Raw genomic sequence first — 26861 nt, 5'->3', positions numbered from 1 at the left:
TGTCAGTCCTCTAAGTAGCTCTCACTGTGACTCATACGGCTATTCCAGTGAGTTATAAGAGTGAGTGCTGAGGTTGAACGCCTGTAATAGTGCGGCACTCGCTGTGTTCCTCTCTCTCTAGTGGAGAACGATAAATATAGACAGAGGTGCTGCCTTCGTCTTTCTTCAGACAATCACAACACATTTTTGCGTCTGTAATATTCATTGCGTTGGTTTTGGCGCCTACAGACTAACGATACTGCAATGAAAAATTTTAGGTACTTTTACATCTGCGTCTAAACTCTGCGTGTTACTGTATAGTGTGTAGCAGAGGTTGTTGATTACTGCACCATATATTACGGTTTCTTTCGGTGCAGACATGGATGGATCGTGTCAAGAACGACTGACTGCAGGTGCTGGGCGTCCTATCATTCCTGCAATTTTGCCTTCGCGATATTTGCAGGACTTACACGCTTACAGTCAACACAATATTTGGTGGAGAACCGGTTTTGTAATATCCTAAATAAGTTTCCGCTGAATATTAATGTCTCTTATGTGTCTTCTAGTTCGGATTTTTCTCACTTTCTGGTAGACAGCCCATCTCTCAAACAAGCCTAAGATTAGCATTGAAGAGGAAACACTTTCCTAATGTTCTGCAAACTTATTTTTATTGGCATACGAAGCGGCTTTCAGCTTCTTTGGCCATCCTCGGATTCCCGACTTATACAGATATTACTTGTACAGGCGATACAGAATTATAACTTAAAATGATTACAAAACAAAGTTATAAAATTTTATGTCAAGAAAAATGATTAACTATAAGTAAAAACGAAAAGTAAAATTTTTATGTGGATATCGTTGGGTTTAACAATAGATGATAAATAGCTTTTTATTTACAATTTTAATCTAATTTTTGTATAACCAAACTTACGTTAGCAGAGGAGGAACAGGGAATTGAGTATGGTCGATTAATACTGAACTGGCATTCTGTATCACATGTTTATTAATTTTCAGTTTTGCCAGTAGGATCTTCTTCCGGATTTTCGGAACAGAATATAAAACTTAACGATTTGCGTCGGGTGGTTGGTTTTCTGTTGCAAGGTGTTTGGTAAAGATTAAATCCGTCTTTCTTAATCTGCAGCTTTCTCCACGTTCAGAGACCGGAACTGCAACGCACCTGCCTCTCTGATCAACATATACATTTCCACGGTGCTAACATGCGCAAAAGGTTGCAATTCGTCTTTAATAATTGAATAAAAATGTTCATGTACTGTTGGTATTATAGAACGCATGGAAAGCTGCATGTTTTGACTGTGTGCTTGCTGGGAACATGTACGGATACCGTTCCTGTAGTTGTAGTTTTTCTGTAAAATCTAAATAAATGTCTCGTGACGTCATTCGTGCTGCATTAGATGGCTCTTTGTCGTAGTCTGTTATACGGATTTCATACAAACGATGTATCAGTATTGCAATGTAGAGCGTACTGTGGGTCTGTACGCGATCTCATTTGTATACAAACCGTAATTTCCAAAGAACTCCATTGAATCGAGGTTCCTGATTAACTTAACTCACAATGAATCTCTGTGACCGTTCCGCTCCATATCCTTTGTTATTTCCACACTGTATCACACGACCGACTGCAGTCGGGACTCGTGAATCCTGTAGTCAGAGGCGACATTTTTAACTTTCGTGAACAGCTCAATTTTACATTTCTCTACGTCAGGTGTCAGTAGCCTGTGTTTGCACCAAGGTGATATTTCGTCAAGACATTTTTAGATAGTACCGAAAATTTTACCGGATATTATTTTCGTATAGGTTTCCACATTACCTAAGTAGCATCTGGAATTGATACTAAAATTATTCTCTAAATCATCCACAAGAAGAAAATATCGGAAAGAACACATCTACTTCTTGTTTACCTACAACATGCATTAACGAATCTTCCGAAGCACCATTAGGCTTAGTACTAATATGAATATAAACTTTGTTACAACTCCATCAATATAAATTGTGTTCTTCTCATAATGATTCTAACTTTAATGGATGAGATATTGTATTGTACCAATAAATTCGGGTTCAAATATTTGTAGAAATGCCATAATGGAATTTAGTTTATTATGATCTATAAATAGATAGCTGCGTGCCCTTTAGAACAAAATTCGTGACCATCCACCCGCTTTTAACCAATTACATTCGAAAACTGCCTTCAGTTCTCATCATGGAAGATAACGGTCTTCACCCTGGCATTATAAGATCGACTCTCCCTGGTCTGTCTGTCGGGACAGTGTCACATTAAATCAGATCTGTTCCACCACGCAACCGGCCGTCTCGGTTTTATGTTATTAACGACGGAACTGGCTGTGGCGCAGGCAACAATCTATGTGATTTACGAGAATATAGCGCTGTATATTTTTAGAAGCTATATTTTTTCTGTTTAATCTGTTCTGTTTTATGACCCCCACTGCGTAAAAGTGTTGTGATGAAACATTTGTGTTGCTATACACCTTCTTTAGACGATAAGTCAAGTGTTTCACTGTCCCCTGTTTTGTAGACCGTCCCGCGTAGCAGTTAACCTGTCAGTCCGTACGTTTTGTATCAACAAACGCCTCGCTTTTCTGCCACCGAAAAAATTATGTTGCCCGTTGTCTTTCGTAGAAACACGTGTGTAGTTCTTTCTTTGATTTATCTACACATCTGTCTGCTTCTTTCTAGGTTCTCGTTGTGGAGAACCAAAGTGCTATTAGTACAGTGACAGCTTTGTGCCATTGGTCACATGCGCCTCAAGTTTCTAACGTAAGAAAGTAACGAAAATGAAAGTCTACGTCTTCGGTCGATTATGAATTAATGTTTTAACGTTATTATTTTACTATTCCTTATACTCCTTGACGAATTATTTTCTTAGATTCTCAGTAACTAACTTTATTAAATGATTTGCCTTATGGATTATTTTCCCTCTCTTATACATCTAAAAACTTGATGTTCTTTAATAAGTTCGAACTAAATTACTGCCATTTTACCATAGATAGTTCACATGGGCTCTCGCACATGGACATACGTATGCTCAATTTCATGCATGAGTGCACCACATCAAGAAGAGGCTGAATTAACTAACCGATTTAAAAATCAAAATAATGAAATGTCTTTATGACAACGGTTTGCTCACTGTGTCTTCACGTCCTGATTTACCCTTACAATATCGCACTGAATACGTTAAATGTAACAGAGCGTGATGACGCAATCGACAAAGGAACTGAACTGACATTTTGGTGATGGGTCGTTTAACTCTCCGTTCGGCCATCGTGATTTACGTGGTTTTCCTAAATCTCTAAATTAAGAATTTCTTGAAAACAGGACGTGGGTGATTTCATACCTCGGTCATTCTCCATGAGAGCTTGTGCCCTGTCTCTAAGGGCTTTGTTGTCGACAGGACTTTAAACCGTACTATTTCTTTACGTTGAATGTCGAGTTAAGGAACAAATACTCTTATTCTCAAAATAACCATACTTTTTTGTTGGAATACCATCCCGTTGCTGAAAATAAGCTTCAATTTATTCGGGTTGAAATGTTGGTGAAGAAGTGGAGAATTTTTTTCTGTATTTTTGGAACATTTATAGATGATGGGAAGCGATGGAGACATAAAAATCAGACCAGCGCACGGGAAAATGTTTTTCTCCGACGAAAGACATTTGTTTTGTGTCAAAGCCTGCAAAGTTGGTATATGTCCGAGAGACACGACAGAGACGGTCACGCATCCCTCCCTACCACACAGGAGCATTTGGTTGTGCCTGGCACCTTGCCCCGGACGATATTTATATAGAAGAACCCTAACACAACGCACTTACTTTGAAATGCTAAGCAACAAACAAGAACAAGTTAGAAGTATTATAAAGCATAAATGTTCCAGAAACGGATCACCTTCCTTCGCTTGGTCTGTGAATGCATAATGTGTCCTAAAGATTGAGAGTCGAAATTACAGAAGTAACAGAAGACCCCGAAGTTGAGTGTATTGGTGTAAGGCACCAATGATCAAAAATTAATATTTCGGGTGACTTGAGATCTTGAATGAATGCTGTATATGAGGCACTTGTTTATAAACAGTTTGTGTTTTTATAGCAAACAAATACCTGCCACTTCGATTCCTGTGGTGAAAAAATAAAAAAAGATGAAAGCACCTCTTGCGCTTTTCTAACCAAAATAATGTGACGTGTTGCATTCAGAAACTTAGGAAGCGTACAGAATGAAACAGCATATACGGAATAGAGAATAATCAATGTAATACAGGTGTACCACAAAAATCGATAGTCCACACTTGTTCTTCTTATATATAAATAATCTTCTATCACATATACAAGAAGCAGAAATAGTTCCAAGATGTAAGCATTACAATCAAGTGTAATGGATTAACTTCAACACTTGAACATGAAAACTGCATTTTCTTGAAAATTAATTACTGGTTCTCTGTAAATAGATTATCACTGAATTGAGGAAAAACACAGTGCTTGCAATTCATCACAGCGAAATGCCCGACCACATCGTTAGAAATAACTCGTGGAGGTAAATCAATAAATGAAACATAGTATTCTAAATTCTTAGGTGTTTATATCAATAGGAACCTTAACTGGAAGTTAAATGTTACAGATCTTCTTAGAAGTCTTTGCTTTGCAAATTTTGCGTATAAGATAATATCAGACTTTGGAGATGAAAATGTGAAAAAGTTGACTTATTTTTGACTATTTTCTTTCAGTAATTTCTTATGACATCATACTTTGGGGTAACTTGTCATTAAGGAAGGAAGTTTTTGTTGAACGGAATCTTGTAATAAGGATAATGTGTGGTGTCCACTCTATAATCTCTTGTATACAGCTCTGTAAACAGTTTGGCACACTGACAACAGCCTCACATTACGATCACTCAATTATAAAGTTTGTTGTAGAATTCATTTGTAATCTGAAACCGACAATAAAATTCCTAAATACAGTATCACAATTAGAAATAATTTATAGTATCCATCACTCAGCCTTAATGTGGTGTAGCGTAAGGAGTGAGATATTCAGCCACAAGTCTTTGATAACCTACCGAATGATAGAAAGAATTTTATGCATAATAACGCAGTGAGAGGGGCTATCGCAACTTTAAACAGTTACTTTGTGTTTAACGTTATTGCAATAAGAAAGTGAATTCTTTGTATCAATGAATAATCTAAACATCCCTTTTCGACCATTTGTGGGAAAGGAGCTCTGCACAATACATCGAAGAGGTCATAGGTGTGACTGACTGTCTTGAGACGCCAAAGAAAGCTAGACTGTGCAAGCGTAAGGCAATATATTTCTATGGTTTTTCTGAGAAGTAAAATTCGATCGCAGTCTGATAGCAGTTTCATTAAATATATGCAGTTATCTTCAGCACACACGAAAAAACTATAATGAACAATGTTTCGTCCTATAGGCTAGACAGAAGTAAAGTGAGCGAAAACTAATATCCACTTTATGTATTTATTTTTGTTTCCAACTCAACTACTGTTGTGCACCGCTGAGAGAAACGATACCAGTCCATCAAGCCGTGAGTGGTAGAACTATTTGGAAAGACAGTAATGATGTAAGCAATTGTTGGAGTGTGCGCATGAACCAGCCAGAGGCGCAATATTCAGCAGCAGTTTAATTTCGCGTCCTCTGATTAACGATACGTTACTAGGGTGTTATACTAACGATGGCGTCGGGCATCAGATTTCATCTTTGACAAGCATATGTAAGAGCTGCAGACAGTAAACTCGTTCTTCTCTTTCCACAGGTGTTGACCGGTGAAGTCTGTTACGGAATTTTGGTTCAAATGGCTCTGAGCACTATGGGACTTAACATCTACGGTTATCAGTCCCCTAGAACTTAGAACTACTTAAACCTAACTAACCTAAGGACATCACACAACACCCAGTCATCACGAGGCAGAGAAAATCCCTGACCCCGCCGGGAATCGAACCCGGGAACCCTACCGCACGACCACGAGCTGCGGACTACGGAATTTTGTTCTTGTTGTGAAAGTTGTGTTTTGATGTATAATGAAATATTATTAAACATGGAAATAATTTTTGTGACTGTAGCTGATCAGATATGACTTAAGATACGGTATGTGATAATTGAGCACGAATGGTTTTGAGTGCCTAACATGTTTCCCAATATTTAAATTCCTGCAAAGCTGTAGTTTAGTAGAAAGTGCGTGAATATTTTGTTATTAAGTGGGTAGTGATATCTTTGAGAACGACTTTATCGTTACACAGAGACGAATTTTGAATACATTTCTATTTAGAAAAACATTTTAACATTATTTTATGCGATTTCCCTTTTTTTCATTCTTGTGATTGCAACCTAACTTGTATGTATTGTATTGTATGTTAACCGGGGACCTAGAAACGTCGGAGAGGCTCCGTCCCCACCGTAGCCGCAGTGGTCCACAACCCCACGACGACTACCACAGTCCACTTCACCCCTCCGGTGCCCCACACCGAACCGCTGTTTCAGGGTTACTGTGCGGTTCGGTCTCCGGTGGACGCTCCCCAGCGAACGTCTCACACCAGACGAGTGTAACCCGTATGTTTGCGTGGTAGACTAATGGTGGTGTACGCGTACGTGGAGAGCTTGTTTGCGCAGCAATCGCCGACATAGTGTACATCTACATCTACATTTATACTCCGCAAGCCACCCAACGGTGTGTGGGGGAGGGCACTTTACGTGCCACTGTCATTACCTCCCTTTTCTGTTCCAGTCGCGTATGGTTCGCGGGAAGAACTGTCGGAAAGCCCCCGTGCGCGCTCGAATCTCTCTACTTTAACATTCGTGATCTCCTGAGGAGAAACGTCGGAGGCGGAGGCGGAATAAGGGGAACCAGCCCGCATTAGCCGAGGAAGATGGAAAACCGCCTAAAAACCATCCACAGACTGTCCGGCTCAACGGATCTCGACCCAAGTCCGCCGGGCGGATTCTTGTCGGGGACCAGGCGCTCCTTCCCAATCCGGAAAGCCGGCCGCGGTGGTCTAGCGGTTCTAGGCGCTCAGTCCGGAGCCGCGCGACTGCTACGGTCGCAGGTTCGAATCCTGCCTCGGGCATGGATGTGTGTGATGTCCTTAGGTTAGTTAGGTTTAAGTAGTTCTAAGCTCTAGGGGACTTATGACCTCAGCAGTTGAGTCCCATAGTGCTCAGAGCCATTTGAACCAACCAATCCGGAAAACAGTGATTTAGACCGCACGGCTAACCGGGCGGGCACAGTCTAAGTTACTGAGATAACGTTTACTGTTCAAAAAGCTATATTCTGGTATTACTTATAGAATACTGTTCGACGTAACTGAAAGTTGAGTTATTATAAATTCAAATGATTTCTTACAAAATAGATCTGAAAAGTTCTGGTGCACGGAGGAAGTTTGCTATAGTGATCTGTGATAGGACCGCTGTTGTTCCCTACATATAAAGGGTGAGTCACCTAACATTACCACTGGAAACACCTCCCAAATCACAACAAACACTGAATAACCAATTCCACAGACCGAAAGCGAGGCAAGTGGCTGGTGGCATTGGTCAGTACAAACCATTGAGAAATGCTTACGTTTTTTTTTAAATGGAAACCTGTTACTATTTTTAGCACAACTGAAAGTGGAAAAAATACTTAATCAATGCAGTTTCTTACATCGTAAAATGTTAATTAGCCTACGTCTCCAGTCGTGTGTATCGGAGATAAACGAATCAATTGGGGATACATAAAGTACAGCGGTGTAACGCAGGTACAGAAGAGACATGAACAGCACGTTACATCCACGTGCTATCATTTTTATTAGTCTTTTTCTCTGAAGAATACTGCACGACACTGATTTTTTAGAAGGAAATGTACATTAACGTGAGAATGTAGTTAAACTTACAAATTTATGTTTCGTTTTCAGTTACAGAATGTAAAAGTGTGTGTCCTGACATTTCAGGCAAATAAATGTTCAAAAGAGGTGCCCATCATTTGTTGCACACATTTGCAATCTACCTCGTAATGAATGTCTTACAAGACGCAGTACATCTCGTGTAATGTTGTCACAGGCTGCCTCAATATGATGTTTCATATCTTCTGGGGTCGTAGGCACATCACGGTACACGTTCTCCTTTAACTACACCACAAGAAGACGACTAAAGGTGTAAGATCAGGAGAACGAGCTGGCCAATTTATGCGTCCGCCACGTCCTATGAAACGCCCATCTAACATTCTGTGAAGGGTCAGCCTAGTGTTCGTTGCAGAATGTGCAGGAGCGCCATCATGTTGATACCACATACATCTTCGAGTTTCCAGCCGGACATTTTCTAGCAATGTTGGCAGATCATAAGAAACTCGATGTATTTTGCAGCTGTTTGGTTGCCTTCAATTAAGTGAGGACCTATGAGATGGTCACCAATTACTGTGCACCAACATTTACATTCCACGGTCGCTGCCGCTCTACCTGCAGCGTGGTTTGTGAAACCTGCTTCATTGGTAAACAGGCAGAACTGCAACGCATTCTCTGTTAATGCACATTGACAGAAATTCACTCGATTATTAAAATCGTCTTCATGTAATTGCTGATGCAGCGACACATGATACGGGTGAAATTTGTGACGATAAAGTATGATAATTACACTGACTCATTGCACTGCCTCTAGCGATGTCACGTGAACTCATCTGTGGTTTCACGGCAACAGCAGCTAACACACCAACTGCACCTGCTTCTCCTGTGATGAGTTTTTTACGGGCCCGTTCGCGTGTTACGACCGTAACTGTTGCATACAATTGTTTGTAGATGTTTTCAAATGTGTGGCGCGTTGGATGATCTCTATCCGGGTACCTTTCTGCATACAACCTACAGGCTGCAGCTGCATTTTGTCTACACTCGCCATAGATGAATATCATCTCTGCCTTTTAAGAGTTAGAAAAGACCATTTTTACAGTTCTTACGAATGCACACTGTTATACTTGCGACCTTCTCACGTTCCTATTGTGCGTACTTCAGTTCGTACTTGTGTACAGTACACTATCACAGACGTCCGGTAACACAGTGTACTACAGCTATTCTGAGTATAAGGAATAATTCAGCAAGCACTACACACAGACACTGAGACAGCCAAACTCGTAAACATCGTAGTCTTCGTAAACATACCCCTACAGATCTTGTTTGTTACAACACGCGACTGTCTGAGGTTTCGAGCGTCAACTTCACATTACAAATTACTCCGGATGTACTTAACATTTTACAATGTGACAAGCATCATTGATTAAGTATTTGTTTCTATTTTCAGTTATGCTAAAAATAAAAACAGGTTTCCATAAATAAAGAATCGTAAGTATGTGTTGAAAATCATACTTCCGTGCATTTCTCAGTGGTTTGTATTAACCAGTTACAACTGCCCCTCTCCTCCCTTTCGGTCTGTGGAATTGGTTATTCAGTGTTTGTTGTGATTTGGGAGGTGTTTCCAGTGGTAATGTTAGGTGACTCACCCTGTATACATACATGATTTGACGGACAGGTTGAGCAGCAGTCTGCGGTCGTTTGCTGATGGTGCCTTGTTGTACGGCAAGTTGTCGAGATTGAGTGACTGTAGGAAGAACGACTCAGACAAGATTTCCAATTGGTGTGATGAATGGCAGCGAGCCGTAAATGTGGAAAAATGTAAGTTAATGCGGATGAGTAGGAAGATCAAACCTGTGATGTTCGGATACAGTCTCTTGCTTGACACAGTCAAGTCGTTCAAATATCGGGGCGTAACGTCTCAAAGCGTTATGTTATGGAACGAGTATGTTATAAGAAACCATGGGTAACAGAAGAAATACTTCAGTTGATTGATGAAAGGAGGAAGTACAAACATGTTCCGGGAAAATCAGGAATACAGAAATACAAGTCGCTGAGGAATGAAATAAATAGGAAGTGCAGGGAAGCTAAGACGAAATGGCTGCAGGAAAAATGTGAAGACATCGAAAAAGATATGATTGTCGGAAGGACAGACTCAGCATACAGGAAAGTCAAAACAACCTTTGGTGACATTAAAAGCAACGGTGGTAACATTAAGAGTGCAACGGGAATTCCACTGTTAAATGCAGAGGAGAGAGCAGATAGGTGGAAAGAATACATTGAAAGCCTCTATGAGGGTGAAGATTTGTCTGATGAGATAGAAGAAGAAACAGGAGTCTATTTAGAAGAGATAGGGGATCCAGTATTAGAATCGGAATTTAAAAGAGCTTTGGAGGACTTACGGTCAAATAAGGCAGAAGGGATAGATAACATTCCATCAGAATTTCTAAAATCATTGGGGGAAGTGGCAACAAAACGACTATTCACGTTGGTGTGTAGAATATATGAGTCTGACGACATACCATCTGACTTTCGGAAAAGCATCATCCGCAGAATTCCGAAGACAGCAAGAGCTGACAAGTGCGAGAATTGTCGAACAATCAGCTTAACAGCTCATGCATCGAAGCTGCTTACAAGAATAATATACAGAAGAATGGAAAAGAAAATTGAGAATGCGCTAGGTGACGATCAGTTTGGCTTTAGGAAAAGTAAAGGGACGAGAGAGGCAATTCTGACGTTATGGCTAATAATGGAAGCAAGGCTAAAGAAAAATCAAGACACTTTCATAGGATTTGTCGACCTGGAGAAAGCGTTCGACAATATCAAATGGTGCAAGCTGTTCGAGATTCTGAAAAAAGTAGGGGTAAGCTATAGGGAGAGACGGGTCTTATACAATATGTACAACAACCAAGAGGGAATAATAAGAGTGGACGATCAAGAACGAAGTGCTCGTATTAAGAAGGGTGTAAGACAAGGCTGTAGCCTTTCGCCCCTACTCTTCAATCTGTACATCGAGGAAGCAATGATGGAAATAAAAGAAAGGTTCAGGAGTGGAATTAAAATACAAGGTGAAAGGATATCAATGATACGATTCGCTGATGACATTGCTATCCTGAGTGAAAGTGAAGAAGAATTAAATGATCTGCTGAACGGAATGAACAGTCTAATGAGTACACAGTATGGTTTGAGAGTAAATCGGAGAAAGACGAAGGTAATGAGAGGTAGTAGAAATGAGAACAGCGAGAAACTTAACATCATGATTGATGGTCACGGAGTCAATGAAGTTAAGGAATTCTGCTACCTAGGCAGTAAGCAGATTCAGAAGGATGTAGGTTGCAGTAGGTACTGGGAGATGAAAAAGCTTGCACAGGATAGAGTAGCATGGAGAGCTGCATCAAACCAGTCTCAGGACTGAAGACCACAACAACAACAACAGGCAGTAAAATAACCAATGACGGACGGAGCAAGGAGGACATCAAAAGCAGACTCGCTATGGCAAAAAAGGCATTTCTGGCCAAGAGAAGTCTACTAATATCAAATACCGGCCTTAATTTGAGGAAGAAATTTCTGAGGATGTACGTCTGGAGTACAGCATTGTATGGTAGTGAAACATGGACTGTGGGAAAACCGGAACGGAAGAGAATCGAATTATTTGAGATGTGGTGCTATAGACGAATGTTGAAAATTAGGTGGACTGATGAGGTAAGGAATGAGGTGGTTCTATGCAGAATCGGAGAGGAAAGGAATTTGTGCTAAGACATGAGGGAATGGCTTCCATGGTACTAGAGGGAGCTGTAGAGGGCAAAAACTGTAGAGGAAGACAGAGATTGGAATACGTCAAGCAAATAATTGAGGACGTAGGTTGCAAGTGCTACTCTGAGATGAAGAGGTTAGCACAGGAAAAGAATTCGTGGCGGGCCGCATCAAACCAGTCAGTAGACTGATGACCAAAAATAAAAATGTTATAACTGTGGTAGGGAAGGCAAATGATCGACCTCGGTTCATTGAGAGAATTTTAGGAAAGAGTGGTTCACTTGTAAAGGGGACCGCATATAGGGCGCTGGTGCAACCTATTCTTGAGCACTGCTCGAATGTCTCGGATCCGTACCAGGTCGGACTGGAGGAAGACATCGAAGCAATTCAGAGGCGGGCTGCTAGATTTGTTAGTGGTAGGTTCGAACAACACGTAAGTTACGGAGATGCTTCGAGAACTCAAATGGGAATCCCTGGAGGGTAGGCCAGTTCTTTTCGAGAAACACTATTGAGAAAATTTAGAGAAACGTACTGCCGAATGGTTCTACTGCCGGCAACAGACATTGCGCGTACGTACCATGAAGATAAGAAAAGAGAAATTATGGCTCAGGCGTAGGCATACTGACAGTCGTTTTTCTCTTGCTCTATTTACGAGTGGAACAGAAAAGGAAATGGCAAGTAGTGCTACAGGGTACCCTCCGCCACGCACCGTACGGTGGCTAGCGAATATCTGTGTAGATGTAGATTTATGGCTGAGAAGTGACTGTGGAAGGAGAACCACACTGCTCTTACTTGTTTATAATACAGCTGTTCCCAAACTGCCGCGTAACTTGTCGTTTTTCTTTACACATAAGTAACTGAAGCGATAGCGGAAACATTAGTAATTGTCATTTTTTTATTGTGGCGGTAATGGTGTAAGGTTCTTTTGCAGTTACGGGAAAGAGTGTGCCTCTTCAAGCTTTCTTGTCAGAAGAGAATATCGCCACGCTTCCCTGTAATCAGATGATTTATGGAAGTAGCTGCCGTGTTTGAATGTGACGCTGTAGGCGCAGATAATTTGAACGTAACTGTCGACTCTGGAGTTTTAAGAAGAGTAATTTGTTTCTGTATTTAGACGCCACATTGGTACCTATGCAAAACGCACCATATTTTACATGTTATGTTATTGTTTCAGAGGCTTCTTTGACGTAGTCACAATTTTACAAGTAATGTAGGAATTGCTCCATCTTTTGCTACTTTGCGATGCTTTATGTCCTACAAATTCTGGAGCACGCGTACCATCATACGAGCGTGTAATGGTCGAAACAAGACGTTACACAGTCGCTTAAATCAATAACTGACGTATTACTCTCAACCTGCTTTGATTCTATATTTGACAATTTTCATGCCGCTTCTGCGTGAAACATATTTTTTATTCAGTTCCAGTTTTACTATTTGCAAAAGCTCACTGGTGTCGAATATAGATATATTGTTTTAGTTACGAGGACGTGCTGAAATGGAGTACCTACAAATTTTCTACGTAAAAACTCTTAAAGGTATTTTAAATAAAACAGACGTTATTAACATTCTGCATAATAACTTTGCGTTGCCATCGTCCGCAGCAAACACAGATATAATTTTTTTTGGGGGGGGTAAATAAAAACCACCTTTTCTTACTGCAATGTATTGTATTTCTTCCAGATGGGTTTCGCCTTTTGCTTTAAGTCACCTTCAGTTGGATCTACAGTAGAATGGAACAGTTTTGTTTCGATATGTGATATTTATAGATTATACAACAGCTCACGCCTCGTTTTTTTTTTTTTTACGTAAATAAGTGATTACTTACAGTTCTTCGCGTTCTGTTATACTTATATCTGTATGTATGTATGTATGTATGTGTGTGTGTGAGAGAGAGAGAGAGAGAGAGAGAGAGACAGAGGCAGACACAAAGAGTGTGTATGCATATGGACTAGTATTCTGTGTGTATGCACTCTCTCTCTCTCTCTCTCTCTCTCCCTCTCCCTATCTATCTTACACACACACACACACACACACACACACACACACACAGATATAAACATAACAGAAATGAATAGACGTTAGTTTTCTGCATGTACTTCGTTACGTTGGCAACCCGCACGTAAATAAACCAACTAGCATGAGTCATAAATTGACCTCACAGTAGTTACTATAAATCACAGTTTTCTATCAAATATCTGCAACTAGTGACAGAAGACAGTTTTCTCGAAAACTTGCTTATGTTTCGTAAGTGAAGATAAAGTGCGTCCTCCAGCATGTGGCCGGCCGATGTGGCCGAGCGGTTCTAGGCGCTTCAGTCTGGAACCGCACGACCGCTACGGTCGCAGGTTCGAATCCTGCCTCGGGCATGGATGTATGTGATGTCCTTAGGTTAGTTAGGTTTAAGTAGTCCTAAGTTCTAGGGGACTGATGACCTCAGATGTTAAGTCCCATAGTGCTCACTATGGGACTCAACTGCTGAGGTCATTAGTCCCCTAGAACTTAGAACTAGTTAAACCTAACTAACCTAAGGACATCACAAACATCCATGCCCGAGGCAGGATTCGAACCTGCGACCGTAGCGGTCTTGCGGTTCCAGACTGCAGCGCCCTTAACCGCACGGCCACTTCGGCCGGCTTCAGAGCTATTTGAACCAGCATGCGACGAAATGAGAGGAAATGCAGATGCCGATCAAAAACGCGAAGAACTGTAAGTAATCAGTCACCTACGTAATAAGCTAGACGCGAACTGTTTCATAATCTACAAATATCACGTATCAAAACACAACTGTATCATTCTAGATCCCACTGAAGATTCCTTAAAGTAAAAGGCGAAATGCTTCTGGGAGAAATTAAGTACCTTTCAGCAATAAAAGGCAGTTTTTATTTACAAAACAAACATTCTATGTCTTTATTTTTCATGTCTACATATTTGTGGCCGTGCACACGTTACACTGTAGCGTGTGACGTGACAGTCTGTAATGTAACGATGTTGGTGCGTGAGAAATAGCGTGCTAATCGAGTTTCGAATTCGTATAGTTCGTTCACACATGGAGCGCCCTCTCCTTCACTATGAAAATGCCAGACCACGCACGAGCGCTGCGACATCTGCAACAATTCGACGTCTTGGGTTCACTGTCATCGATCGTTCTCCGTACAGTCTCGACTTGGCCCCATCTGATTTTCATCTGTTTCCAAAATGTAAATTACATCTTCGAGGACTTCGCGTTGAACGTGACAAAGTGGTGAAAGCAGAGGTTCGGTTATGACTCCGTCAACCAAGTCACAGATTCTACTGTGACGATATCAACTGACTGGTCTCTCGTTGAGAGAAATGTGTTCGTCTCCAGGGTGGCTGTGTTGAGAAAGAAATATATGGACATGAAGAATAAATATGTGGAATGTTAATAACTTTTTTTTAATTTAAAGAGCTTTAAGAGATTTAATATTAAAAATTCTGAAGTAATACTTTTCAACAAGCCCTCGGCCTTTAGTTATGCAGATCAGTACTCCATTTACTTCACCGACGAAGTCAGAATGTGCGGGATTAACCTAGTAACGTTATAATATATGAAAGATCCCACAGGTTATCATTCTTTTACACTCCTGGAAATTGAAATAAGAACACCGTGAATTCATTGTCCCAGGAAGGGGAAACTTTATTGACACATTCCTGGGGTCAGATACATCACATGATCACACTGACAGAACCACAGGCACATAGACACAGGCAACAGAGCATGCACAATGTCGGCACTAGTACAGTGTATATCCACCTTTCGCAGCAATGCAGGCTGCTATTCTCCCATGGAGACGATCGTAGAGATGCTGGATGTAGTCCTGTGGAACGGCTTGCCATGCCATTTCCACCTGGCGCCTCAGTTGGACCAGCGTTCGTGCTGGACGTGCAGACCGCGTGAGACGCCGCTTCATCCAGTCCCAAACATGCTCAATGGGGGACAGATCCGGAGATCTTGCTGGCCAGGGTAGTTGACTTACACCTTCTAGAGCACGTTGGGTGGCACGGGATACATGCGGACGTGCATTGTCCTGTTGGAACAGCAAGTTCCCTTGCCGGTCTAGGAATGGTAGAACGATGGGTTCGATGACGGTTTGGATGTACCGTGCACTATTCAGTGTCCCCTCGACGATCACCAGTGGTGTACGGCCAGTGTAGGAGATCGCTCCCCACACCATGATGCCGGGTGTTGGCCCTGTGTGCCTCGGTCGTATGCAGTCCTGATTGTGGCGCTCACCTGCACGGCGCCAAACACGCATACGACCATCATTGGCACCAAGGCAGAAGCGACTCTCATCGCTGAAGACGACACGTCTCCATTCGTCCCTCCATTCACGCCTGTCGCGACACCACTGGAGGCGGGCTGCACGATGTTGGGGCGTGAGCGGAAGACGGCCTAACGGTGTGCGGGACCGTAGCCCAGCTTCATGGAGACGGTTGCGAATGGTCCTCGCCGATACCCCAGGAGCAACAGTGTCCCTAATTTGCTGGGAAGTGGCGGTGCGGTCCCCTACGGCACTGCGTAGGATCCTACGGTCTTGGCGTGCATCCGTGCGTCGCTGCGGTCCGGTCCCAGGTCGACGGGCACGTGCACCTTCCGCCGACCACTGGCGACAACATCGATGTACTGTGGAGACCTCACGCCCCACGTGTTGAGCAATTCGGCGGTACGTCCACCCGGCCTCCCGCATGCCCACTATACGCCCTCGCTCAAAGTCCGTCAACTGCACATACGGTTCACGTCCACGCTGTCGCGGCATGCTACCAGTGTTAAAGACTGCGATGGAGCTCCATATGCCACGGCAAACTGGCTGACACTGACGGCGGCGGTGCACAAATGCTGCGCAGCTAGCGCCATTCGACGGCCAACACCGCGGTTCCTGGTGTGTCCGCTGTGCCGTGCGTGTGATCATTGCTTGTACAGCCCTCTCGCAGTGTCCGGAGCAAGTATGGTGGGTCTAACACACCGGTGTCAGTGTGTTCTTTTTTCCATTTCCAGGAGTGTACTTTGCAGAGATGACTTTGACATAGTGATGCACATGGTATTTGTGTTGGCTTCATACGGACGTGGTGACAGAGTCGCGTTTTGTTGTGCAGGTGAAGCGGTCTTGCGGGCCGCACAAGTGGGACGAGAGCTCGTCGGATAGCTCAGAGGGCGAAGAGGAGGAGGAGGAGGAGGCGGGGGAGGCAGCGGGCGGCGGAGCCCCGCGGCAGCTCGCCAGCGGCCAGAGCGAGGTGCTCGGCGTCACCCTCACGCAGGGCCACATCACTACTGGTGAGTACCGCCGCTATGCTGCGAGCCAATACTTTGCGGCAGAAATAATAAACACAGAAAAATTAAAAATTCAAGTACACAGTTTTGATGTTCCACAATAACACAGGGTGATCAAAAAGTCAGTATAAATTTGAAAACTGAATAAATCACGGAATAATGCAGATACACAGGTACAAATTGACACACATGCTTGGAATGACATGGGGTTTTATTAGAACCAAACAAATATAAAAGTTCAAAAAATGTCCGACAGATGGCGCTTCATCTGATCAGAATAGCAATAATTAGCATAACAAAGTAAGACCAAGCAAAGATGATGTTCTTTACAGGAAATGCTCAATATGTCCACCATCATTCCTCAACAATAGCTGTAGTGGAGGAATAATGTGAACAGCATTGTAAAGCATGTCCGGAGTTATGGTGAGGCATTGGCGTCGGATGTTCTCTTTCAGCATCCCTAGAGATGTCGGTCGATCACGATACACTTGCGACTTCAGGTAACCGGAAAGCCAATAATCGCGCGGACTGAGGTCTGGGGACCTACCAGGCCAAGCATGACGAAAGTGGCGGCGGAGCACACGATCATCACCAAACAACGCGCGCAAGAAATCTTTCACGCTTCTAACAATATGGGGTGCAGCGTCATCCTGCATAAACATCGTACGTTCCAGCAGGTGTTTATCAGCCAGGCCGGGGATGATGCGGTTCTCTAACATATCGGCGTATCTCTCACCCGTCACGGTAGCAGTTACCTGCTGTCCAGCGCCATCTGTCGAACATTTTGTGAACTTTGTTTTTTTTTGTTCTAATAAAACCCCATGTCATTCCAAGCAAGTGTGTCAATTTTTACCTCTCTGTCTACATTATTCCGTGGTTTATTAAGTTTTCAAATTTATACTGACTTTTTCATCACCCGGTATTTATTTTATTGTTCGTTGTGAACTGGGTTACGGTTTTCTAGGCTATTCTGAGACTACTTAAGACTAAACTAGTAGTCCACAACTAAACAGGTAGTCCATACAACTTCACCGAGAGTTTATAGGTGTAAAAAGATTTTTTTCCAAGTATATATCACCTTTTATGACTATATACATATATAAGAAAAAGCATAATGGAATTCACGAAGAAGCTATGGACAAATGAACCTTGTGACGACTTTATACTCAAAGATTAAAAGTGTAAGAATGTAGAGACGAAAAACAGTACACAAGTAAATACTTTCACAGACTAATATGTTATATGGACAAAATAACGGGAGAATGTGATGAACAGGCAAAAAAAAAAAAAAAAGGAAATGGACAGAGGGGAGGAAGCAGTCAGTGAGATGTGTGAGGGGAACAATTATTTTATTCCTAACAAGTATATTATGGTGAGAAAATACTACTGGCTGCTCTTACTCTAATGAAGATGAGTAATGGAACTGCATTTGATCACTGAAGATTGCGTAAGCATTCTTTGCTTTGAGTTTATGAAAAGCCAGAATTTCCAGTTAGTTTTCTGCCTTTAGTTCCCTTTGGGAAACATCACATGTAATACCATAAAAATGTCAGTCGTTCGGTTCATGTTCATCAGAAGTAGAGTCTTTCTTTTTCAGTCTCCAACTCCTTTCTGGTTCAGCTAGTCTAGTAATTATAACCCTGTCTTATTGCTCTGTACACTGTCACAAATACTGTAAGATATTCAATAAATTCCAGTCTGTTGTAAAGGTGGAATATTCTGTTTACTCTAGAACAGAATGTGGGCAACCAAACTCCTAGTATAAAAAAACTGCTGCGTGTTTCCTAGATTTTAGTTTGCTGGCATGTACTTGTGAAGCCCTTCTTACAATTAGTCCAAGACACAAAAGAATTAATGACTTTAGCTGCCAGTGGACACTGATTTATATTAATTTGGCAAACTGATAATTTGTGCTGGCCTGGAATTCGAACCAGGATCTCTTGCTTACTAAGTAGATGTGCTGACCACTACGCCCTACAGAAACAGCGGTCACCACAAACACATGGACTACCACAGCACACCTGCCGTCAGACCCTAATTCTCAACACGTATCACACACTACACATGTTGTGCCCAAGTTCACTGGCCTCATTACTAGCGGCATCTTGCCGATTCCCGTAAGAGTTGGAGCTTGGTGGACATCTGTATTAAAAGACATCATTGGCCGTCATCGCCGTGATTATATATATGTTGTGTCTGTTCTTCCGGACATGTCCGAAAGAATACACACAGCATATACACACAGTACCAAAAAATGTTCAAATGCGTGTTAAATTTTATGGGACTTAACTGCTAAGGTCATCAGTCCCTAAGCTTACACACTACTTAACCTAAATCATCCTAAGGACACACACACACACACACCCATGCCCGAGGGAGGACTCGAACCTCCGCCGGAACCAGCCGCACAGTCCATGACTGGATCCCCCTAGACCGCTCGGCTAATCCCGCGCGGCTACACACAGTACCATTTTTGATACGTACATTCTTATGCTTTTAGGTTTTGAGTGTAGAGCAGTAAAAGATTTATTTGCTTAAAACTTCTTTATGAATCTTATAATGCTTGTGATTTTGTACAGATACAAGGACATGAAAGGTCACATGCATTTTAGGAAAACAATGTTTGTACACGTACAAACTCCCGCTGATGTTATGTTGTTTATCTGTTTTGTTTTAAGTTGTCTGAGGATGACCTAGAGACCCGAAAGCCGGTTCACTATGAACTTTAAAATAAATGTTATTGTTGAACATCAATACTATGTGTTTCAGTTATTAATAAGTTTGTGTTCCTCCAAGTCTCGGCGAAATGTTCCATAAATAAGAAAAATATTTTTACACTTAGAGTCAGTCCCGTAATACGCGTATGGCAGCTGAAGCACATTTTGACACCAGATCGAGTTTTGGTATCAAAGGGAAGAGAGCGTTGTTCAACATGGAGACGATGAGTCAGTCTTTCTGTAACCGTGCTAAATGGGTTGTGGTCGAGTCTATCGTGCCGGCTAAAGAGCTAGTGACTTCGCCACGGTTGTAGGTATGTTCTTGCAGTTACAGGACAAAAAGTTTTCCAAAGTCTGGGTTGGAAGCCACATTTCGTTGTTGAATGCTATCAATGGGAGCAGGATGTGGCCGATCATCACAGCTGCATTTAGCTCCTATTATGGAGAGGGTGAAACGCGTGGGTGTTAAAACAATTACGTTGTGTAGCCTGGAGCTCGCACAACGGTAGAAGTTTGCCAGTAACCTTTGAGGTAGGAGAAGGGAAGTTGTGGACCTGAGGGCTGGAGGTGATGTTTAAATTGCGTGCTTTTATCAAGTCAGGAGTAAGTGATCTCCAGTGATCAATAAAGTTGCTCTGCCAGTTCGGAAACCCTTTAAAGAGTTTGCAAGGGCATTCTTGTGCGCAGGTGTGTAATTCTAATTAATAACTTTCTGGGTTTCGGCAAGTGTTACAGTGACACCAGGATCAGAATAAGAAAGTGACTGACAGCTGGGCAAGAAATGAAAGCATTTTGTCTGTTCGCTTGATTTTCTGAAGCGGAATGTAGCTCCATTAGCAGTAGCTGTACAGTTCCGAAATCAGTACATCCATACGTTCTCCGTTAACATGCGGGATTGACATCTCTTTACAGGATAATGATTGTCTTAGTTCTTTCGTAAGAAACTGTACAGTTAGTTTAACACATTCCATTAAAAAATCCACTGAGAATCAGATAAAATATGAACAAGTCACAGCAGATGTCTTGTAGACTGCAAATGTTGTTCGCTCACTGATAATTGGCCACTGAGGTAGCAGACGCATATGACTACTATGCACCGGACAGATGGTACGACAAAACTCGCTTACTATAAACAACTAGTTGGCAGTCACTTTGTAATTCTGATCCAGGAATAGCCGGCCGGTGTGGCCGTGCGGTTCTAGGCGCTTCAGTCTGGAACCGCGTAACCGCTACGGTCGCAGGTTCGAATCCTGCCTCGGACATGGATGTGTGTGATGTCCTTAGGTTAGTTAGGTTTAAGTAGTTCTAAGTTCTAGGGGACTGATGACCACAAATGTTAAGTCCCATAGTGCTCAGAGCCATTTGAACCATTTTTGATCCAGGAATAGTGAGCATGCGCGTACTCGGTAGGGGCAGGCCTCTTATCATAGCATGGAACAATTTGATATAAGGAGGAGATGGTTATTGAACAAGGTGGACTTGCAGAGGTTAAATTCAGGCCAGTACATTACATCTCCACCCTCCGCGAATTAATCATGAACCTTGGCGTTGGTGGGGTGGCTTGTGTGTCTCAGCGATACAGATAGCCGTACTGTACATGCAACCACAACGGAGGAGTATCTGTTGAGAGGCTAGACAAAGGGGAAACTACAGCCGTAATTTTTCCCGAGGGCAGGCAGCTGAACTTTATGGTTAAATGATGATGGCATCCTCTTGAGTAAAATATTCCGGTGGTAACATAGTCCCCTATTCGAATCTCCGGAAAAAGACTACTCAGGAGGAGGTCGTTATCAGAAGAAACAAAACTGGCATTCTACGGTTCAGAGCGTGGAATGTTAGATCCCGTAACCGCTCAGCAACGTTAAAAATTTAAAAAGGGAAATGGATAGGTTGAAATTAGATATAATGAGAATAGTGAAGTTCGATGGCAGGAGGAACAGATCTTTTGGTCCACGAGTTGGTTTAATAATGAATATGAAAATATGAATGCGGGTGATCTACTATGAGCAGCATAGTGAACGCATTATTGTAGCCAAGGTAGACACAAAGCCAATACCCACTACAGTAGCACAAGTTTAAATGTAAACTAGCTCCGCTGACGATCAATCGATTGAAGAAATGTATGGTGAGATAGAAGAAATTATTCAGATAGTTAAGAGAGACGAAAATTTGTGATAGTGGACTGGAATTCGATAGTAGGAAAAAAAGAGAAGAAAAAATTGTAGGTGAATATGGAGTAGAGGAAAGGTATAAAAGAGGAAGCCGCCTGGTGGAATTTTGCACAGAGCATAACTTAATCATAGCTGACATTTGGCTTAAGAATCATGAAAGAAGACTATACACATGAAATATATCTGGAGACACCGGAAGGTTTCAGATTGATTATATAATGGTAAGACACAGATTTCGAAAACAGATTTTAATTTGTGGGACATTTCTAGGGGCTGATGTGGACTCCGAACACAATTTATTGGTTATAAACTGTAGATTAAAACTAAATAAATTGAAGGAAGCATGAAATTAAGGAGATGGGATCTGGATAGCTTGAAAGAACTACATCGTGTTGAGAGTTTCAGAGGGAGCATTAGGTAACGATTCACTAGAACACGGGAAAGGAATACAGTGGAAAACGAATGGGTAGCTTTCAAATGGCTCTGAGCACTATGGGACTCAACATCTTAGGTCAAAAGTCCCGTAGAACTTAGAACTACTTAAACCTAACTAACCTAAGGACATCACACACACCCATGCCCGAGGCAGGATTCGAACCTGCGACCGTAGCAGTCCCGCGGTTCCGGACTGCAGCGCCAGAACCGCTAGACCACCGCGGCCGGCATGGGTAGCTTTGAGAGATGAAATAGCGAAGGCAGCAGGCCTAATAGAAATTCTTCGATAACACTGGAGATACTGAGTTTAATCGATGAAAGGAGAAAACATAAAAATGCAACATGTAAGGGTTTAGAAGCATGCGTCACTAGGGGAAAGATAGATAATGCCTACAGGAAAATTAAAGAGGCTTTTGGAGGAAAGAGAGGCGGGTGTATGAATATCGAGAGCTCAAATGTAAAACGAGCCCAAAGCGAGGAAAGCTGAAAGATGGAAGGAGTATATAGAGGATCTATGCAAGGGAGTTGAACTTGAAAGCAGAATTGTAGAAATGGAAGACGACGTAGATGAAGATGAGATGAGAGATACGATACTGCTAGAAAAATTTGATCTGGCACTGCAAGACCTAAATCACAACAAGGCTACGAGAGCAGACAACAGTCCATCAGAACTACTGATAGCCTTGGCAGAGCCAGTAAAAAAAAAAAATTGAAGGAAACATAAGACAAAAAAGAAGAATATGGAGTAAGAATTAAAGTTCAGGGAGAAGAAATAAAAACTTTGAGGTTTGCCTATGACATTTCAGTTCTCACAAGGACAGCAAGAGACTTGGAAGAGCAACTGAATGGAATGGACAGTGTCTTGAAAGAAGGATATAAGATTAATAGTAACAAAAGCAAAACAAAGATAATGAAATGTAGTCTAATTGAATAAGATGACGTTGAGGGAATTTCATTAGGAAACGAGATACTGAAAACAGCAGAGGAATTTTGTTGTTTGGTCAGCAAAATAAATGATAAGATCTGTTTCCGTTGAAGTGTGAACTGGTTGCTTTTCTCTGTCTTTTCTTGTTTCTTCTGTTTAGAAATTATTGGCGGCATTTCCTCAGAGGTACCTGTAAACGGCATAGGAGTGTGTACTATTAGCGGTGTACACTTTCCAATCTGGTTCAAAGGGGGGTTGCGCAGTTTTTTGACAGGCGAAAAAAATTCTGAACGACAGAAGAAAAGGGGAAGATGATGAAGTGGCAGGGGGCAAATAAGAAATAGAACAAGATGCGGATAGATTGAGGGAATACTAGCCGTTAAAGGGGATAATGAGGAGATTTGGATTAGGCTACACTGAGCAACAGTTCCATATAATTTACCTCTATTGAGTATTAAATGAAGGCACTTTGATTATATCAAGTCAGCCAGCGAAACGTAAGTATAAAGAGTATATTTTGCTTTTTGCTTTTTTGTGTTTTGCTTGTAATGGTTTTGCATTGATCGGGAATGTAACACTGAAAAATGAATTGCGTTGTTGTTGCGAGCAAGCGACTTTCGACTGTGTGTTGTTCCACTTTTTGTGCTGTATCGTACCAAAAAGAATCACTGAAATTCTTATCTTTCATTTTGAAGTCGTGTGGATCTCAAAAACAGAATAAACAGGCTAAGCAACAACGGGGATTAAACAGATAAATGTAGTGATATCGGCAGGACAGGAGGAAAAGTCAGAGTTTGTTCTGGGTGCCAGTTGCCCTATTTACACAGCCTAGTTAGGGATCCACGGAGAAAAGAAGACCAACTTGTCGCGAAACACTATTGAGTAAGTTCAGAGAACCAGCATCTGCGACGTACTGCAGACGATCCTACTGTTTCCATCATACATTTCGCGTTAAGGAACGCGAAGACGAGGTAAGAGACATCAAGGCTCGTACGGAAGCATACAGACAGTCGTTCATCCCTCACTCCATTTTCGAGTGGAACAGTAAAGGAAGTGACCAGCAGTAGTACAAGGTACCATCCAATGTGTGCCTTAATATGGCTGGTGGAGTATGTATGTAGATGTAGATGCATCAGGAAAAAGTAAATAAATAATAAATGCTGCACGTCTATAATAGCTAGCATAACAACAAAGGTAGTTGATCGGTGATCAGAGACGTCTGCAGAGAGCATCCACAGTACATTTTACTGTCATGTTTGCGTCCTGGTATCTGTTACAGACAGAAATGACACCCAGTCTATTGGGAGAGACACGCATAGCGAAACGTTTGTGACAGAAGCGCAGCGAAAGAGCGACCTAGGCTGAGTAAATGTGTCTCCTCCAATTGATGCATGAAAATTGAAATAACCTCTATTACTGTCAGGCTACATTAAATGCAAAATACTGGAGTAGTGCAGAATGACTGCTCAGCGGCAAACGAATAAGAAAACGCCAAACTGTGACTAACTCCGTATCATCGTAGCAACAGTAATAACGAGGCGTAGCACACAGTGCTAATTAATGAAACAAGTCTGTCAGAGTACTTGTTTCTCGTTTACCACTCTATTCCATTAAACGTTGTGCAGAATTAATTATGCTTGATTTCAATTGTGGAGAGAAACATTAAAAGCGACAAGGTTCCAGTATCTGCTATAAATTGAGGTAATTCTTGTTATTGTTGCCATGATTTACAAGCACTCGTAAGAGTATACTTACAGTCTAAAAACAAAAACAATTATCTTTAACTGTTATTAAGCTCGCTAGCAAAAATTAGACACATTATCTGTGAAATCTACACGATGACCACCGCCTATTTCGACGTCAACGTTCAATAACAACTCACAGACGGCATATGGCAGCAAGAGCACGGGGGGGAGGGGGTGGGTATCAAACGAAAAAACTACAAAGGACGAAACTTGTCTAGCTTGAAGGGGGAAACCAGATGGCGCTATGGTTGGCCCTCTAGATGGCGTTGCCATAGGTCGAACGGACCTCAACTGGGTTTTTTAAAAAATAGGAACCCCATTTTTATTACATATACGTGTAGTACGTAAAGAAATATGAATGTTTTAGTTGGAGCACTTTTTTCGCTTTGTGATAGATGGCGCTGTAATAGTCACAAACGTATAAGTACGTGGTATCACGTAACATTCCGCCAGTGCGGACGGTATTTGCTTCGTGATACATTACCCGTGTTAAAATGGACCGTTTACCAATTGCGGAAGAGGTCGATGTCATGTTGATGTATGGCTATTGTGATCAAAATGCCCAACGGGCTTGTGCTATGTATGCTGCTCGGTATCCTTGACGACATCATCCGAGTGTCCGGACCGTTCGCCGGATAGTTACGTTATTTAAGGAAACAGGATGTGTTCAGGTACATGTGAAACGTCAACCACGACCTGCAACAAATGATGATGCCCAAGTAGGTGTTGTAGCTACTCGGCAGCAGACAAATTGAGCGAGAATCGGGAATCTCAAAAACGTCGGTGTTGAGGATGCTACACGTACCATATTTCTATGCACCAGGAATTGCATGGCGACGACTTTGAACGTCGTGTACAGTTCTGCCACTGGACACAAGAGAAATTACGGGACGATGACAAATTTTTTTCACGCGTTCTATTTAGCGACGAAGCGTCATTTACCAACAGCGGCAACGTAAACCGGCATAATATGCACTATTGGGCAACGGAAAATCCACGATGGTTGCGACAAGTGGAACATGAGCGACCTTGGCAGGCTAATGCATGGTGCGGAATTATGGGAGGAAGGATAATTGGCCCCCATTTTATCGATGGCAATCTAAATGATGCAATGTATGCTGATTTCGTACGTAATGTTCTACCGATGTTACTACAAAATGTTTCACTGCATGACAGAATGGCGATGTACTTCCAACATGATGGATGTCCGGCACATAGCTCGTGTGCGATTGTCGATTTGTTACGTGCTGAGGAGACAGGAATCAAGTGGGTTGGGGTGGTTGTGGGAAGAGACCAAACTGCGAGGTCATCGGCCTCGTCGGATCAAGAAAGGACGAAGAAGGAAGTCGGCCGTGCCCTTTCAGAGGAACCATCCTGGCATTTGCCTGGAGCGATTTAGGGAAATCACGGAAAACCTAAATCAGGATGGCCGGACGCGGGATTGAACCGTCGACCTCCCGAATGCGAGCTCGCGTGCGGTTAAAGCGGTAAAGAATAGCATATTTCATGACAGGTGGATTGGTCGTCCTCGGATTTCTTTCTGTGGGGAAAGTTGGAGGATATTTGCTATCGTGATCCACCGACAACGCCTGACAACATGCGTCAGCGCATTGTCAATGCATGTGCGAACATTACGGAAGGCGAACTACTCGTTGTTGAGTGGAATGTCGTTACACATATTGCCAAATGCATTGAGGTTGACGGACATCATTTTGAGCATTTATTGCATTAATGTGGTATCTACAGGTAATCACGCTGTAACAGCATGCTTTCTCAGAAATGTTAAGTTCACAAAGGTACATGTATCACATTGGAACAACCGAAGTAAAATGTTCAAACGTACCTACGTTCTGTATTTTAATTTAAAAAACCTACCTGTTTGCAACTGTTCGTCTAAAATTGTGAGCCATATATTTGTGACTATTACAGCGCCATCTGCCGCAAAGCGAAAAAAGTGGTCCAACTAAAACATTCATATTTCTTTACGTACTACACGAATATGTAAT

The 26861-nt window shown here is 42.2% G+C and overlaps 1 protein-coding gene across 2 annotated transcripts in view; it reads left to right on the top strand.

The window, feature by feature from the left end:
- Positions 1–26861, top strand: part of LOC124596204 (division abnormally delayed protein-like) — a 1031505-nt gene that overhangs the window by 828422 nt on the left and 176222 nt on the right. For both annotated transcript variants that reach the window (XM_047135253.1, XM_047135252.1), the window contains exon 4: positions 16688–16865. In XM_047135253.1, the coding sequence (XP_046991209.1) occupies positions 16688–16865 (178 nt within the window). The remainder of the gene's footprint in view (positions 1–16687; positions 16866–26861) is intronic.

The sequence above is a fragment of the Schistocerca americana genome, chromosome 2 (assembly GCF_021461395.2).
Source record: "Schistocerca americana isolate TAMUIC-IGC-003095 chromosome 2, iqSchAmer2.1, whole genome shotgun sequence".
NCBI lineage: Eukaryota > Metazoa > Arthropoda > Insecta > Orthoptera > Acrididae > Schistocerca > Schistocerca americana.
Note: the sequence above shows the minus strand (reverse complement) of the source record. Positions and strands in the feature narration are given on the sequence as shown.